At 36.4% G+C, this 16,886-nt stretch overlaps 1 protein-coding gene across 2 annotated transcripts; it reads right to left on the bottom strand.

Moving 5' to 3' along the window:
- Window positions 1-5,561: 5,561 nt before the first annotated feature.
- SYT4 (synaptotagmin IV) lies at window positions 5,562-15,283 on the bottom strand. 2 transcript variants are annotated; one of them, XM_011978094.1, is made up of 4 exons: window positions 14,879-15,283; window positions 11,254-12,068; window positions 9,382-9,502; window positions 5,562-8,298 (listed from the first exon to the last, which is right to left on the bottom strand). In XM_011978094.1, exons 1-4 carry the CDS (start codon window positions 14,910-14,912, stop codon window positions 7,991-7,993), a joined length of 1,278 nt encoding a protein of 425 aa, XP_011833484.1. In that variant the 5' UTR covers window positions 14,913-15,283; the 3' UTR covers window positions 5,562-7,990. The 2 variants fall into 2 exon arrangements, with proteins under 2 accessions (XP_011833484.1, XP_011833485.1); XM_011978095.1 differs by having other exon boundaries at window positions 11,254-12,014; window positions 14,879-15,277.
- Between the last annotated feature and the right edge of the window lie 1,603 nt (window positions 15,284-16,886).

Raw genomic sequence — 16,886 nt, 5'->3', positions numbered from 1 at the left:
TCAGGGATATTGTCCTGAAATTTTCCTTTTTTATTGTGTCTCTGCCAGGTTTTGGTATCAGGATGATGCTGGCCTCATAAAATGATTTTCTTTTTTTCTATTGTTTGGAATAGTTTCAGAAGGGATGGTTCCAGCTCCTCTTTGTACCTCTGGTAGAATTTGGCTGTGAATCCATCTGGTCCTGGACATTTTCTGCCTGGTAGGCTGCTAATTACCACCTCAAAGGAATTTATCCATTTCTTCTGGATTTTTCTAGTTTATTTGTATAGAAGTTTTTATTCTCTGATGGTAGTTTACATTTCTGTGGGATCAGCGGTGATATACCCTTTATCATTTTTATTGTGTCTATTTGATTCCTCTCTCTTTTCTTCTTTATTAGCCTGACTAGTTGTCTATCTATTTTGTTGATATTTTCAAAAAACCAGCTTCTGGATTCATTTATTTTTTGAAGGGTTTTTCATGTCTCTATCTCCTTCAGTTCTGCTCTGATCTTAGTTATTTCTTGTCTTCTGCTAACTTTTGAATTTGTTTGTTCTTGCCTCTCTAGTTCTTTTAATTGAGATGTTAGGGTGTCGATTTTAGATCTTTCCTGTTTTCTCTTGTGGGCATTAGGGCAATAAATTTCCCTCTAAACACTGCTTTTGCTGTGTCCCGCAGATTCTGGTACATTGTGTCTTTGTTCTCATTGGTTTCAAAGAACATCTTTATTTCTGCCTTAATTTTGTTATTTACCCAGTAGTCATTCAGGAGCAGGTTGTTCAGTTTCCATGTAATTGTGTGGTTTTCAGTGAGTTTCTTAATCCTGAGTTCTAATTTGATTGCACTATGGTCTGAGAGACTGTTTGTATGATTTCCTTTCTTTTGCATTTGCTGAGTAGTGTTTTACTTCCAATTATGTGGCCAATTTTAGAATAAGTGTGATAAGGTGCTCAGACGAATGTATATTTTGTTGATTTAGGGTGAAGAGTTCTGTAGATGTCTATTACGTCTGATTGGTTCAGAGTTGAGTTCAACTCCTGAATATCCTTGTTGATTTTCTGTCTCATTGATTTGTCTATTATTGTCAGGGGCTGTTAAAGTCTCCCACTATTATTGTGTGGGAGTCTAAGTCTCTTTTTAGGTCTCTAAAACTTGCTTTATAAATCTGGGTGCTCCTGTATTGGTTGTATACATATTTAGGATAGTTAATTCTTCTTGTTACATTGATCCCTTTACCATTATGTAATGCCCTTCTTTGTCTTTTTTGATTCTGGTTGGTTTATAGTCTGTTTTATCAGAGACTAGGATGGCAACTCCTGCTTCTTTTTGCTTTCCATTTTCTTGGCATATCTTCTGCCATCCCTTTATTTTGAGTCTATGTGTGTCTTTGCAGGTGAGATGGGTCTCCTGAATACAGCACAATGATGAGGCTTGAGTCTTTATCCAATTTGCCAGTCCATGTCTTTCATTGGGCATTTAGTCCATTTACATTTAAGGTTAATATTGTTATCTGTGAATGTGAGCCTATCATCATGATGCTAGCTGGTTATTTTGCCCATTAGTTGATGTAGTTTCTCCATAGTGTCAATGGTCTTTACAATTTGGTATGTTTTTTGCAGTGGCTAGTACCAGTTTTTCCTTTCCACATTTAGTGCTTTCTTCAGGAGTTCTTGTAAGGCAGGCCTGGTGGTGACAAAATCTCTCTGTGTTTGCTTGTCTGTAAAGGATTTTATTTCTTCTTTGCTTACAAAGCTTAGTTTGGCTGGATATGAAATTCTGGGTTGAAAATTCTTTTCTTTAAGAATGTTGAATATTGGCCCCGACACTCTTCTGGCTTGTAGGGTTTCTGTTGAGAGATCTGCTGTTAGTGTTAGGGGCTTCCCTTTGTGGGTAACCCGACATTTCTCTCTGGCTGCCCTTAACATTTTTTCCATCAATTCAACCTTGGTGAATCTCATGATTATGTGTCTTAGGGTTGCTCTCCTCAAGGAATATCTTTGTGGTGTTCTCTGTATTTCCTGAATTTGAATGTTGACCTGTCTTTCTAGGTTGGTGGAGTTCTCCTAGATAATATCCTGAAGAGTGTTTTCCAACTTGATTCCATTCTCCCCATCACTTTCATGTACACCAATCAAACGTAAATTTGGTCTTTTCACATAGTCCCATATTTCATGGAGGCTTTTTTCACTCCTTTTCATTTTTTTTCTCTAACTTTCTGCTTTATTTCATTATCTTCAATCTCTGATATCCTTTCTTCCTCTTGATAGATTCAGCTATTAATACTTGTGTATCTTTCACAAAGTTCTTGTACTGTGTTTTTCAGCTCCATCAGGTCATTTATGTTCTTCTCTAAACTGGTTATTCTAGTTAGCAATTCGTATAACCTTTTTTCAAGGTTCTTAGCTTCCTTGCATTGGATTAGAACATGCTCCTTTAGCTTGGAGGAGTTTGTTATTACTCACCTTCTGAAACCTATTTCTGTCAATTTGTCAAACTCATTCTCCATCCAGTTTTGTTCCTTTGCTGGCGAGGAGTTGTGATCCTTTGGAGGAGGAGGGGCGTTCTAGTTTTTGGAATTTTCAGCCTTTTTGCACTGGTTTCTCCCATCTTCATGGATTTATCCACCTTTGGTCTTTGATGCTGATGACCTTCAGATGGAGTCTCTGAGTGGATGGCCTTTTTGTTCATGTTGATGCTATTCCTTTCTGTTACTTAGTATTCCTTCTAACAGTCAGGTTCGCCTGCTGCAGGTCTGCTGGAGTTTGCTGGAGGTCCATTCCAGACCCTTTTTGCCTGGGTATCACCAGTGGAGGCTGCAGAACAGCAAAGATTGCTGCCTGTTCCTTCCTCTGGACACTTCATCCCAGGGGGGCACCCACCAGATGCCAGCTAGAGCTCTCCTATATGAGGTGCCTCTCAGCCCCTACTCAGAGTTGTCTCCCAGTCAGGATAAATGGGTGTCAGGGACCCACTTGAGGGGGCAGTCTGACCCTTAGCAGAGCTTGAACGCTGTGCTGGGAGATCCACTGTCCTTTTCAGAGCTGTCAGGCAGGGGCCTTTAAGTCTGCTGAAGCTGCGCCCACAGTGGCCGCTTCCCCCAGGTGCTTGGTCCCAGGGAGATGGGGGTTTTATCTATAAGCTCCTGACTGGGGATGTTGCCTTTTTTTTTCCCTCAGAGATGCCCTGCCCAGAGAGGAGGAACCTAGAGAGGCAGCTGGGCCGCAGTGGTCTTGTTGAGCTGTGGTGGGCTCCACCCAGTTTGAACTTCCCTGAGGCTTTGTTTACACCCTGAGGGTAAAACTGCCTACTTAAGTGTCAGCAATGGCAGATACCCCTCCCCTGCCACCTAAACTTGAGTGTCCCAGGTCGACCTCAGACTGCTGTGCTGGCAGTGAGAATTTCGAGCCAGTGGATCTTAGCTTTCTGGGCTCCAAGGGGGTGGTACCCGCCAAGCCAGACTACTTGTCTCCCTGGGTTCAGCCCCCTTTCCAGGGGAGTAAATGATTCTGTCTTGCTGGCATTCCAGGCACCACTGGGGTACGAAATAGAAACTCCTGAAGCCCCTGGTTTTGTGCTTGAAACCTAGAGCCCTGGTGGTATAGGCACTGGAGGGAATCTCCTGGTCTGTGGGTTTCAAAGACTGTGGGAACAGCACAGTATCTGGGCCCAGTACACCATTCTTCACAGCTTCCCTTGGGTTGGGGAGGGAATTTCCTGACCCCTTGCACTTCCTGGGTGAGGCGATGCCTCACCCTGCTTTGGCTCACCCTGCATGGGCTGCACCCACTGTCCAACCAGTCCCAATGCAATAAACCGGGTACCTCAGTTGGAAATGCAGAAATCACCCGCCTTCTGTGTTGATCTCGCTGGGAGCTGGAGACCAGAGCTGTTCCTATTTGGCCATCTTGCCAGCAATCCTCTATTTAAACATTCTTAAGACGATGTACCTTAAGAACGAGAAAGAACTGCTCTTAAAGTAGGTTATATAATATTATTAATTTTGGAGAATGGTATTTTTGACAGTGATATTAGTATTGCTTTCTTTTTTTGGTTTGGTTATAGTTGACTTCTATTTCCCATTAAAAAGCTTTATTGAGGTTTAATGTATATATAACTAACTGCACACATTTAAAGCGTACAGTTTGGTATACTTTGGTACTTACTGTGTGGATGTTTTGGTACTCGTTGTATGTATCAAGGGCTCATTCACTTTTATTGCTGAGAAGTATTCCATTATGTAAATATACTACATTTTACTTGTTCATTCACTTGTTGATGAACATTTGACTTGATTCCAGGTTTTTACTATTACAAGTAAAGCTGCTATGAAAATTCATGTGCAAGGCTTTGTGTAAACATATGCATTCATTTGTCTTAAGTAAATACTTAGGAGCAAAATAACTGAGTCACGTAATAGGCGTGTTTTTAACTTCTTATGAAAATTATAACTTACTTCCCAAAGCAGTTGGACATGTTACATTCCTTTTAGCAGTATACAAGGGTTCCATTTCCTCTATAACATTATCAGCTCTTGGCATTTTCAAAACTTTAATTTGTGTTACTATAATTGGTGTGCAGGGTATCTTACTGTGGTTTTAGTTAGCATTTCCCTAATGACCAGTTTCCTTGGAAAATCTCCTCCATATCTCCAGTTGCTTTTGGCAGGTATGTTTCCTTAAAATATATTTGAATTCTAAAATGTAATGACTCTTTTAACATGCCTGTGTACACTTTTACCACAATTAATACAATTTGAAACAAAATAAATTAGCAATAAATTCCAGTTTTATTCCATTTGCAAAATCATTTTTTTCAACATGTGATTACCATAGAATATTTCTGTAAAGACTAGAGCTGTGAAAAATGTCTGATTCTCTAGATGGTGGATCCTGTTGTTCCCATTTGCCTTAGCTGGTGTGTAATGGTAATATAATGTATTGTAGATGTTCTGGTCTGTTTTCCCTCCTTATTTAAGAAAAAGTAAGACATCCAGTTCCACATAATTTTATTAACCAAATATTTGTCAGGATGTGAAAAAAAATGAAAAAGGAATATAAAAGCAGTGATATAAAATAGGTAATGAAAGATGTTAAAATAAGAAATGAGATAAAGGAAAAAAATAGGAGAGTAAATAAAGAATGGTGGCTGAAAATACTGGTGAGAAAAGAAAATGAAATATAGAAAAGTGAATAAAATTTAGAAAAATAACAAAGAATATGAGAAAGAGCCTAAAAATCTAGCAAAGTCAGTTGATGAGGTCCCCTTGAGGAGAGTGGAATGGTATGGAGGGAAGGGCAGGGCAGGCCATGAAATCCTCTTGAGTACTACTCCTCCCTACTTGATTCCATTGTCTATGCTCCTTGATCCTCAAGTTTTGCTTCTGTTTGATAAGGATAATGATATCTGCTCCAGATGATTGTTACGAAGAGGTTTTTAAAAGGTGTATTAAAGATTTCGGTGCTCATTAATTAATGTTCCCTAACCTATGCAAGGAGATCCACTAGGGAAACTTGAAAATTCAGACAGCAATAAGGGAAGCCTTAGTACAGAATCCATTGGCAGAAAGTCTGCATTGAAATGGGTTGGGCAAAAGCAGCAATTTATTCATGTCTTACAAACATGGTCTTACAAACATCATACAGAGCTGGCACAAAAGAACAGACACTGTCTCGTACACCATGCTTCCTTCCAAAACACTTCTATTGAGTTACAACATCAGAACAAGTCAATTACTGAGTTACAGAGTTCTTCAAACATGGATACCTCCCCATTTGGGTGGTGAGATTGGCTAATCAGACAAACAATTAATTTACATGTTTAATACAGTGCAGGATTTGTAACAGGATTCAAGATATTCACATTGATATTGTAATACATTCTAAAACAGTACATTTTTTCAGAAATGATGAAATTAGGTATTAAGATCTCCCTGCCTGTTTCAATTCCTTTGTTGTTTTTCTTCTTTCTTTTCTTAAAACCAGTTGCAAATAGTTTTACTCAACTTTTCACACTCAAAAACACTTCAAATTTTAAAAGCTAAAAACTATTTACAAATTACCCATTTTAATTTTAAAAGTGTTTGTTGTTGGTTTCATTGTTCCATATTAAAAAAAGAAAATCCTTCTCGTCCAACAACCATACCTCAGCTGCTACCACCATTAACTTCTGGCTGCTGTGAAGAATACTTAGAATTGGCCCCTTACAAATTTTCAGAGGTCCAAAATATATTCTGTTCCATGGCCCATGATACCAAATGCACATGTATAAAATGGCCATTTGACTTCCCCAAGCTACACACCTACTACAGATCATTTCATGTTGCTTTCACAGAAATGCCGAGTGGAGCAAGATGCCGTGAGGTGACTTTGTAGTGAAATGAAGACAATGATTGGGAAATATGCTTTTTTAATCCCAAAGTCATTTTAAAAGCACAAAAAAGAGGTTGATTTTTAATCTTTGTACATACAGAATGTAATACATTTTCTTTACATTAGGCATAGTCATAAAAAGCATGTATAAGTTGTTTGGAAAATGCATTTTTCATAGAATTTACAAACACTGTGATATCAAACACATTCTCAAAAACTGCTAAAGTACTGACACAAAACCTGACTCAAAATGTAAATTTTTCAGTAGACTTAATTTCTAACTTGCATATTTAATAATTCAACTGTACTCAAGTTCCACTCATACTTCTCTAAAAACTCAAATATAGTGACATTACTCTCAAGTTAATTCTTTTCAAATAATCACAGGGTGCAGCTTTAATCTAACAGGTTCTGAATGAATTTCAGAACACTGGCACTGGAAAATGATACAAGACACAAGTCTGTAAACTGCTCTATAGACAACAGCTCAGGACAAATTAGCCTAGAAAAGATAGTGAAACACATTCTTTGTTGTGCTAATTTGACAGCCTAAATATATTTTGCATGAACATATGTAAATTACGTTAGAATTGCTCTTGAACGATTTTGTAGTCTTACATTTGTTTGTTGGTTAAGTAACACTTTTTATCTGGCAATGTAAAAAATCTTCACAGTCTTTTCTGGGGGACAATAAGTTAAATGAAGACTTCGGTGGCCATGCTGACTCGGTACAAACCATGGCCTTAAAAGTACACTTGCACACTATACCTATTTCCTATAAGAAAATTGCGCTTCTAACTGGATTTCTAGTTGAAGTTTATTTCTTTATTCACTAGCTAATTCAACAATTTCACGAAGGTACATAGGGGTTTCTCAGGCCACACTAAGGCTTGTGACAGGCAGTGAATAATCCAAGGCCATGGTTCTTATGTGAGGCTATATTTTACAAAATTTTGACTCACATGTAACCTTAGCGGGGAGAAAAATTATATTTCAGCCACAGTGTTCCCAACTCAGCCCTTTGACAAAATCATTTCTCAGCTTGTTCACTGTCCTTTTGAAATGCATCTAAGTTACCCTTATGATAAAATTGCATCAAATAATTACAAACCAAACTGAAATGACCAGATACTTTTATATGCAGGACAACCATTTGCACATGACATAATTAATAAATACAAACTGGAGGACATTTTTTTAAGTATCTTTGGAATTAAAGAAAAAATGATTTCCCCAACCTGAAGATAAATGGATAAATTTTCACAAGGCAAGGCATACTTTTCATTTTTAAATCTTAATAATCACATTAACTTTTTGTGACATGTTCCAATGAGATTGTCACATTTTTAATTTGGGATTCTGGCACAGTATTCATAAAATGTCTGATTATTCCTAGTTATATCACTGGTCATCTGAAGGAAAAATTGAATATCTTATGAAAATTTATCCAACTCTTCTAATAAATAGGGAAATTATCATGAAACACATTTGAAGTTACTTTCTGGTCTACTAATTCAATCCATTTCTAGCAACAACAACAAAAAAGGTAGCTTGATTTCCCAAGCTTGCAATCCAATATCGAAAGAAAGAAAATTTCTCCTTGCCTAGTAAAAACCTTTAAGTTCCAACTCATGGCTAGGATGCTAACCATCACAGAGCATGTGCCACTTGGCAATTTGTCTCCTGGGGTAGTCACAGATCTCTTTCCAGTGCTCTCCACCAGTTCCTTCTGCTGCTGCACCCAAGACTAACTGCCCGATTACCTCATTTCGGGACCCCCTTTCAGAATCCAAAACCAAAAATTCAACACTTATATCTTCAAGGCCCTCACAAGGAATATCAAAGACAAACAGCTCATTGAACACTGCATTTGGGGTGCATTTCTTCACATGAGTCTTCTTCTTGGAGATTCTCTTTTTGGCATGGTACAGGTTCACTTTGACATAGGGATCTGCAATGGAACATAACAGGCATTACAATGGCATAACTGGGCTAGAGAGCTGATATCAAGATAACAGTGCCCTTAGAGAATATGGCATGCCAATGACATGTGGTTACCAGAAAAATAAGTAAAAAGAAAGGAAAAATATGGATAAAGCTTGGCCTTTCTCTTGTCAACAGAACTGAAAATAAGGAAGAATATGGAAAATAAGAGAAAAAAGTTCTAAATTAGAGAATAAGGGAAAAAATTAATGATAGGAAAAGAGGTAACACAAAAGGAAAGAAAATAGAATGTTCTATGGACCCATTCTGATTATTATTAACTTAGTTCAAGAATAGAATAGTAGGAAAAAAATATATATTAGACAACATCTAGCTTTACTGACTTACTGACTTGTGTGACTTTGGGTAAGTCTATTTCCCTGACTTTTGGCTGTGTTTTCCATAAAATGAGGATTTAGAGTCCACAATGTCAATGTTTTTTTTTAGTTTTAACTTTTATGAATTTCTTTAGTCACAGGTTGGATTTGCTTTCTATTTCCTAGTGTTGAGCTTCTCTGTGTCATTGTTAGAATGTAGATTTTAAGTTCATGCCACTTTATCACAATGTTTTTGCCTTTTTCTGGTGGCAATATATGAGTCAATTTTAGCTTCATAATCTAATCTTTTAAGACCATGTTTTCAACTTCCATCATTAAATAATACTAGTAATAACATTAGATGATATTTGAAGAAGTGTGTGTTTCTAGTTCTCACAATGCCCCTCAGGATGAGCAGTATTATGGCCAGTTTGTACAGAGGTTGAGAAACATACCCAATAATATTTTGCTAAGGAATGGAAGGGTTAGGATTTGAACTCAGGTAATGTTAAACTGTAGCTTATTTTGTTTCTCATTTCTATACAACAAACAATTAGTGTTTTGTTTCATTTTTTTGTAAAGTTAGTCACAAAACTAAAAGCTAACTTTTACAGTAGATAAACAAGGTATTAGAGAAAAGATAAAACATAAAAGAGTAAGAGTAGGTGGGCTCATTTGCAGTAAAATACATTCCACTCATACAGTGAACCTGAGTATTTCAGAAGCATTCTTACCTGAAAGTCCGGACACATCAGATTTAGGCAGATGTCGAGCTTTTAAGACAACCACAGTTAGAGTATTTGTGGTGGACTGATAGCAGAGGGAAATCAGTAACTCACCCCGTCCTGAAGACTTCTAAAGAAAGAGAAATGTGATCTAAATATTTCTATCTTTTTAGCTTTGAAGTTTGTACTTTCATTAAAGTTTAAATAACATTGTCATTTAAATGTAATCTTCTTACTTATTTTTATTTTTATATTCTAAGGAATCGAAGAGTAAAAGCTTTTGTGCAGGACCATCGCTGCTTGAAAAACCACTGCCTGCCATCTTGTGGTCTTGTTTGGTACTACAGGATGTTAAAATTCGCAATAAATTGACCACACCCATTACTTAGAAATGTTTAAAGCATATTTAAATTATATCCTACACAGGATTATTTTTGGCTTTTGGTTTTTAACAACATCTCTACTTTTCAAAGTTATTACTAGTAACAAAGCTTATCTAATTATTTGCATGAGTATGTGTTGGGTCAAATGACTCTGCACATACTCATGCAAAAAATTAGATAAGTTTGATTTGATTTCAAATTCTTTACCACCGACATGTTGAAATTTGAACTCAGTCCCAGTGATATTTATTCCGACCCCAACTACCTTCCTGGCACAGAGGAATAATGGAGTTAAAATTCTCTGCCTCTTTAACAACAGCAAATTTCCATTCAAGCCAATAAATGAATTGATTTTAAGTACTGGAGAGAATTGTTTTGGGACGGTGTCATAACGTCCTTCTTTGAATGCTACTTAGATTTCATTTGTACTTTAAAGACAATAGAGAACATATCCAATAATTCAAAGTAAAATTTTTGACTGAAAGTAACAAGATATTAACTTGGTGTTTCTTTGCAACTAAGAGTGATGGCTGACACAAAACTAAAACTACAATATATTTATTCAAAAACTAACATGGGACAGCTGTATAAGTAGGCACTCTAAGGAGGATAAGAGTAGAAGAAAGATCCTTATTCCCACTGTGCCACTAAATCAGCCGGGTGTCTCAAACAAGCTGTGCAATGTCTCTGAACCTTGACCTTCATTAATTTCACTAGGAGAGGAGACAGTCAAAATGAGCTGTCAGGTTTTCAGTTCTGAAACACTATGTTGTTTCAAAAACGTAAATTAGTATGTTTATTGATTTTTATAAATAATTCTACTATAGAGAGAAGTTATTCTGAAATACTACTGTTGAAATCAATTGAGTTTCAAATTTAAAGTGAAGATGGGATTAAATTTGTTTAATTGATGCCTTATTTTTTCTAATAAACCCAGAACTACCAGAGTAGTATAACTACAAAAATAGAGGAACTCATTTCCTACTATACAATTTAGAGATAGGCATTGATAATTGAATATGACGTGATACCTCCTCCTTGAAAAGCAGTTCCATAGAAAGTCAATATAATTTCCAAATCTTCAGGAAGAATTGATTTAATTTTAAATTTCCATTTTAAATTCAATTATGTTGACCTTGAAACCTCTTTGTTAACTTGCCTATGAATAAGAAATATTCACCTATATTTTAAAGTAGCAGTGTCTGTCAAAATATTTATGATAGAGATTAACAAAAGTATTTACATAAGTGATATCTAAATATCCATAAAGAATGCATATTTATTTCATATCATTAAAACGCTTTGAGTATTTCAGTTATGGATTAAATTTTATTTCATCTGTTCTATTCCCTTGATCTCCATTAGATTATAATTAATAATAATTAAACATGGTAAGGATGATAGGTACAAGCTTATCATATTAATGAAAATTCCTCAGACACCAAAAAGCTACATAAAAGATTGTTTATAAATACTTTAAGCACTGAAAATAAATTACCCTAACATTTCTCTTGATGATCTCTCTGTTCATTAACATTTTTCCTTCAGATAATTCAATTCCCGAGAGAGGAATTAGAACTTCCCCAATGACATCATCTCTTGAAAACCTGTCAAAACTCAAAATTGTGAAGTGCAAGGCCAATTCTTGGATTTGGGTGTAGGGGATCCCATAGAATGTAAAGGTCTCATCAAAAGCTGGATCCAAGGTTTTTCTCAGCACTCTAGTTTTCACTTTATGCTTCTTCTCTGGGAGGATCGTCATTTTGATATATGGGTCAGAGGTCATCGACTGCTCGTCCATGGCTGGCAAGCCACGGGCTTCCTTGATATTGACCACAAATGCTTTTTTCTCAAAGTTGTATTCTAAGGAGAAGAAGAGAGTTCCCAGCTTCTCTTGTTTCTCTTCTGAGGAAAGGGAAGTGCTGGACTTTAAACTATCAGGGGAAACTGCCTCTTTTTCTCCTTCTAAAAAGAGCTTCGGGGTTGCATTCTCCAGATCAGAAGGGCTGCCAGGTTTGAGGTTGGTTTTGGGAAAATTGCCATTGAGATCTCTCTTTTCAAGATCCAGATGCAATGAATTCTTTGGCACAGTTGGCTTATTCTTTACTTCATTTTTGTCATCTGCTCCAAACTTCTTTTTGCTATTTAGGTTTTCAGGGTAAATATCAACTCCCTTAAGCACATGCACAAACTTGTATGGAGGAGTCTTGTTAGACTTGGATGATTTTCTCTGACAGCAGATCCATGCAAAGAGAGAGACTGTGAAGACCAGGCCAAATGCACTGAAGATCCCCACCACTGTGGGGATTTCATCTGAAAAATCAAATGACCAATAATATACATTAAAGAAGCAGAGCTGGAGAGACGAGCCTTTTGAAAAGCCTAATAGAGCTAGCAATTGCTATAGGTTGAATAGATTGAATTACTTTCCAACTGATATATATATCACACTAACTTCAGATACAAACACATCCCCACAGGAAAAACATAAAGTATAGTCGAAACTCTTTCATTTCAGTAGTTTTTCATTAGTGAAATGAAAAGACAGAAATGGTCCTGAATCAGATACGGGGGAATGCTTAATGACTCTGACCTATCTTTGTTTTCTCAGGTAACATGAGACAACTATGATATGATGGATCAGTACTAATTTCACTATTTTTTATTGTCATTTTGAGGCTTTCCAGAGCATCAATTTTTACTGGAATTCTAAGTAGTTCTTTACCCAGAATTCAAGCAGCAAACACTTAGGGACCCAGTGGTTCACTTAATTGTAGGAAATTCTGAAACAGTATTTGGCATTGCCACAAACTCATTAATAATTTTCATCCCAATTATGGAACAGTGGTAAAAGAAATACACATATATTAGAGAAAAATAAAACAAAAACCGAAGAGTAACAGGGTACCAATATTTTGTAACTTGTAACACTACCATCCCTCTGTATGACAACCCCAAATTTCTCAAACACTGAAATTTTCAAAGTATAAATTTATTAAACTTAACTAAGATAAAAACAGAACAATAGGTATAAGTGAATCAGCATTCCTTGACATATAATGAGAACAGTCAAATTTAGAGTTCAATCTTATCTATAACTGTTTCTTCCGCTAGCACATGGCATGGCAAATGATAATCAAACTGAAATTGTCATTATTTTCTTGAATAATGGCACATTAAATTACTGATATTAGGTGATATCGATTATGCATAAGGCTTATCCTATTTTATGTGTAAGCATCTTTCTTAAACAAATGGTTAGTAACACTATGGAAGCAAAAGCAGTATTATTACATCGGTACATAGTGAATCAATAGAGTCAAGGCTTAATATCATCAAAGTGAATACAACTAATGTAATATTATATACATTTTGTTCCATTGCAATATGCTTTTTATCCTAAATAGTGAATAATAAAGTTATAAGTTCCAGCCCAGAAAGGGTTAAAACTTTTCTAAATAACAACAAGAAATCCAGTCTTTTGTTACTTCCCTTCCCCATCCCCCCAAATCTTCTGCCAATCTACTTCATAATTATAAAACTGAACTCAGAGAATGTAAGGTTAAGAAAAGACAAATGAAGTAGAAGGTAAAAAATCCAATAAAACCGCAATAAAAATCCTGTATTTTAATGTATAGAAACTGAATCATGTAAAGATGAAATAAACCTTTGACTTCTCTAGGTAGAAAAAAGAAACAGTGACTACTATAATATAAAGCAAGAGCTAAAGATAATCTGCTAAACTTAGTACCAGCTTTTCAGTTTTTGCTTCTATTCAAGTCTTTGTGAAAAAAAAAAAAATGCACCCACATTCCTGGACTATAATAACCCAAAGCTAGGGAGCAAAAGCAAAGTCATGAACTGAGACAGTTCTTTAGTCAATGTAAAAACAATAAAAACAGCAGAAAATCATTTTTATAAGTAGACTGATAGACCATGCTGGAACATATTTTCACTAGTACAGTCTCTAAAAATTCCTCCGTTTTAGAAAATCATTCAGGTTTCAAATGAAGAATTGGGAATAAATGTCATACCAAAATAAACCCAATAACCCAAATGGAAGGCTGGGAAAGAAATTCATTTATGAATATAATATCATAAATTGTCCCTATTTGATATTTATGTCAAATGGCAAACATTTTATATAACATGGAAACACTTATCTACTCCCTATGTATTCTCTACTGATAAGGTCTTATAATCTTGAAAGCCAAGATCATAGTTATTTTATTCAGTTTAATAACAATTATCATACATCTGTAGATATCACTCTTCTTCACAAACTTCTATGAAATTTCATGATTTACAAAATACATGTTAGTAAAATTCTGACCTTTTTCACTTGTAATATATTGGGTTCTAAAAATAGTACTTTTTTATCCTACGAATTACATCTAATTTTATGTACTGAAACCAAAAACTTGGTGTAAGAAAAGGAAAACCGAAGGGGAAAATTGGAGCCCTAATTCAAGTTTCCAGCAGCTTTCAGCTAATTGTGCAACCCACAATACTTCCCTCATCTCTCTAGGTTAGCTCAGCAGTGAAATGAAATAGGCTGAGCCAGTGCATTTTGAAACTCCCTTTAACCCTACTACCATATGATTCTGTCTTTCACTAGCAACATATTTCAAAGATACTAGAAAAATATAGCAGACAAAAACACCCATATGGAACACCCTGTAATAAAATATACATTGCCAAACCCCAATAGACAAGTTGCTTTCTTTAACCAAGATCAAGCCCCAACGTAACCGGAGATATATTTAGCTTCTCCTAATAAAATATAGATTTACCTACAAAATAGATGAAACCAACATGGGAAAAACAAAACCCTTTTCCTTTACTCAGTGCGTGCTGCAATTTACAGAAGTACCTGAAAATTTAAGAACTTCTTGAAGGTAAATTCTCTCTAACAGAAGACAGTTTTAAGGAGAGAGATACCAAGGAAGGGAGAGAAGCCGCAGAAGTAAGCCACAATTGCCTGACTGCCATTCTCATTTTCCTTTTAAATTAACTACCTAGGAAATCTGTATTCAACAACCAGGGAAAAAATAAATGAATAAACAGCCCACCCCAGAGTATTCAAGGAACAACCGCAGTCATAAGTTCAGTAACTTGCTTACCAAATTCTTCCCGGCTGGTGGTGATCGGAGCCATTTTTTACTGCGTGTTTCTGTCCGAGGTGCTGAAGGAAAAAACTGCCTGGCTGGATTCACTTGTCTGGATCTGAAGCGCCGGCTTTCTGAGCGCTGAAAACAACAGCGCAGAGCCCAGGGGACCAGCTCCTGGAACAGGGAGGAGGCAAAGAGGGAGGTCCACTCGCCCTCGCACAGTGATTTGCCACCTCGGTTCCTGTTTTGGCTCTTCTGAGAAGCTCGTCTCCGAGCCTCCAGACGTGGCTGGAACCCGAATTGACGCAATCCTGACGCTACAGGGCTGAAATCAGCACCTGCCCCCCTCCCCTCCTCCCTTCAAGCTTTCCTTCTTGCTTCCTCCCTCCTCTCTTGAGGATTCAACACACGCTCATCAATTGTTTTAACTGTTGGACCACTAGAGATTAGCTTTGCTGTTTTGTGGGGGCTCAGAGGCTTACCGAGATGAGCCCCGAAACTGATCCCTGTCAGTTCCTAATATAAAATCTCCTGATCACCTAGATGAATAAAATTGTGTTTCTGAGTTATCAGAATAACGTGACTTACAGAGGAGAAATTTCTGGTTCAAATGACTCATTTTAAGATGCAAAAACGTATTTTCTTGCTTTTTAGTTTTTTCTTTGACATGTTATACCTATGACACTTACTACATTTAGAAAAGATTCACTACAAATTGATCCATTTGACATAAGATAGTTTCTTCATATAATCCTTTATGTTCTAATAAATTATTAGTCTAAATATTTTGCTGGTACAGTTGATCCTTCCTGATCTGTCAGTTCTCTTCCCTTTAATACCTGACATTTGACCAGTTAAAGCACTTAGGAACAGATGGAAATAATTCCTTGGATATTCAGACTCACTCTCAGTTATGACTTTTGCATATAATGAGACTGCTTCTGAAATGACATTTATGGTTAAAAGGCCTGACTTCTAGTATGCTTGTACAAAATAGTTCCAATAATCAGGCCAACATCTGAGGTAACATTGGTAGCATTGGTTATTTCAAAGGAAAACATTCCTTTTCCTAAACTGATGATATTCTCGAGGTGAAAAACTGGGAAAAATATGGTGTCAGATTCTGATTCATTTGAATCTGAAGAGTGTGCCTTTCTAAAACAAATGCTTAGCAATTTTTCAAAGGAAAGAAGTCAGGCTGTAACTCCAACTGTCAATTATTGCTCTGCAAAGAATTTCTTTGCTCTGGAGTTAATAAGCAAATGACATTCAGTGTGTGCTGGGATGTGGGAGAAGGGATATAGGGTGAGTCTCAGAAAGCTACTGTGCAAGTGGCAGGTCCCTGCACATTGGCTAGCAGCAACCCAGAGCATCAAGGCTCTGTCTGGGGAGAAATTGGCTTCAGTTCTTTGCATCATGGAAAATTTTATAAACCAGTCTTTTTTCTTTGCCATTCTATTTGCTCCCACATACTTGGCATTTGAATGTTCCTCTGACACATTTTTTTAAACTTTCTATCTTCATGCTATGAAAACACACAAACTAATTTGCTGTATTTAATTTTTCCACTGGCAGAGTCTGTGGTTGTGTCTTTATCATTTCGCTTTATTCAGATTACCTCAATTATGCATGCATAATTGAGGAAACCCCACCCAATGGGGTTGTCCCTAGAAATAAATATCTATTAGGTTAAAGAATAAGTGGCATTTATTTGTGATGCATATCACAGGTGGACTAAATACATGGTGTGATGTTTACTAAAGTGTATATTTTCTAGCTAAGTTATTGCCAACATATGTTTAAGTTCATTTTTTGTAAATATAAATACCTTATGTGCATGTTCTATATAAATTAGTATCTCATTAATTTTACCTTCAGATAGTAAAATGCTGTTATCTGTAAACTGTACAGATTGTTTAAACTCTATTTCTATGAAACCCACTCCATCCTTTGCTGTCTGACATCTGAGGAAGCATCGTGATAAGATTACCTCTTGCCCAGAGCTAATGCTATTGTGGAC

Source organism: Mandrillus leucophaeus, unplaced genomic scaffold, assembly GCF_000951045.1.
Source record: "Mandrillus leucophaeus isolate KB7577 unplaced genomic scaffold, Mleu.le_1.0 Scaffold189, whole genome shotgun sequence".
In the NCBI taxonomy this organism is placed as follows: Eukaryota; Metazoa; Chordata; class Mammalia; order Primates; family Cercopithecidae; genus Mandrillus; species Mandrillus leucophaeus.
This window is presented reverse-complemented; position numbering and strand designations above follow the sequence as displayed.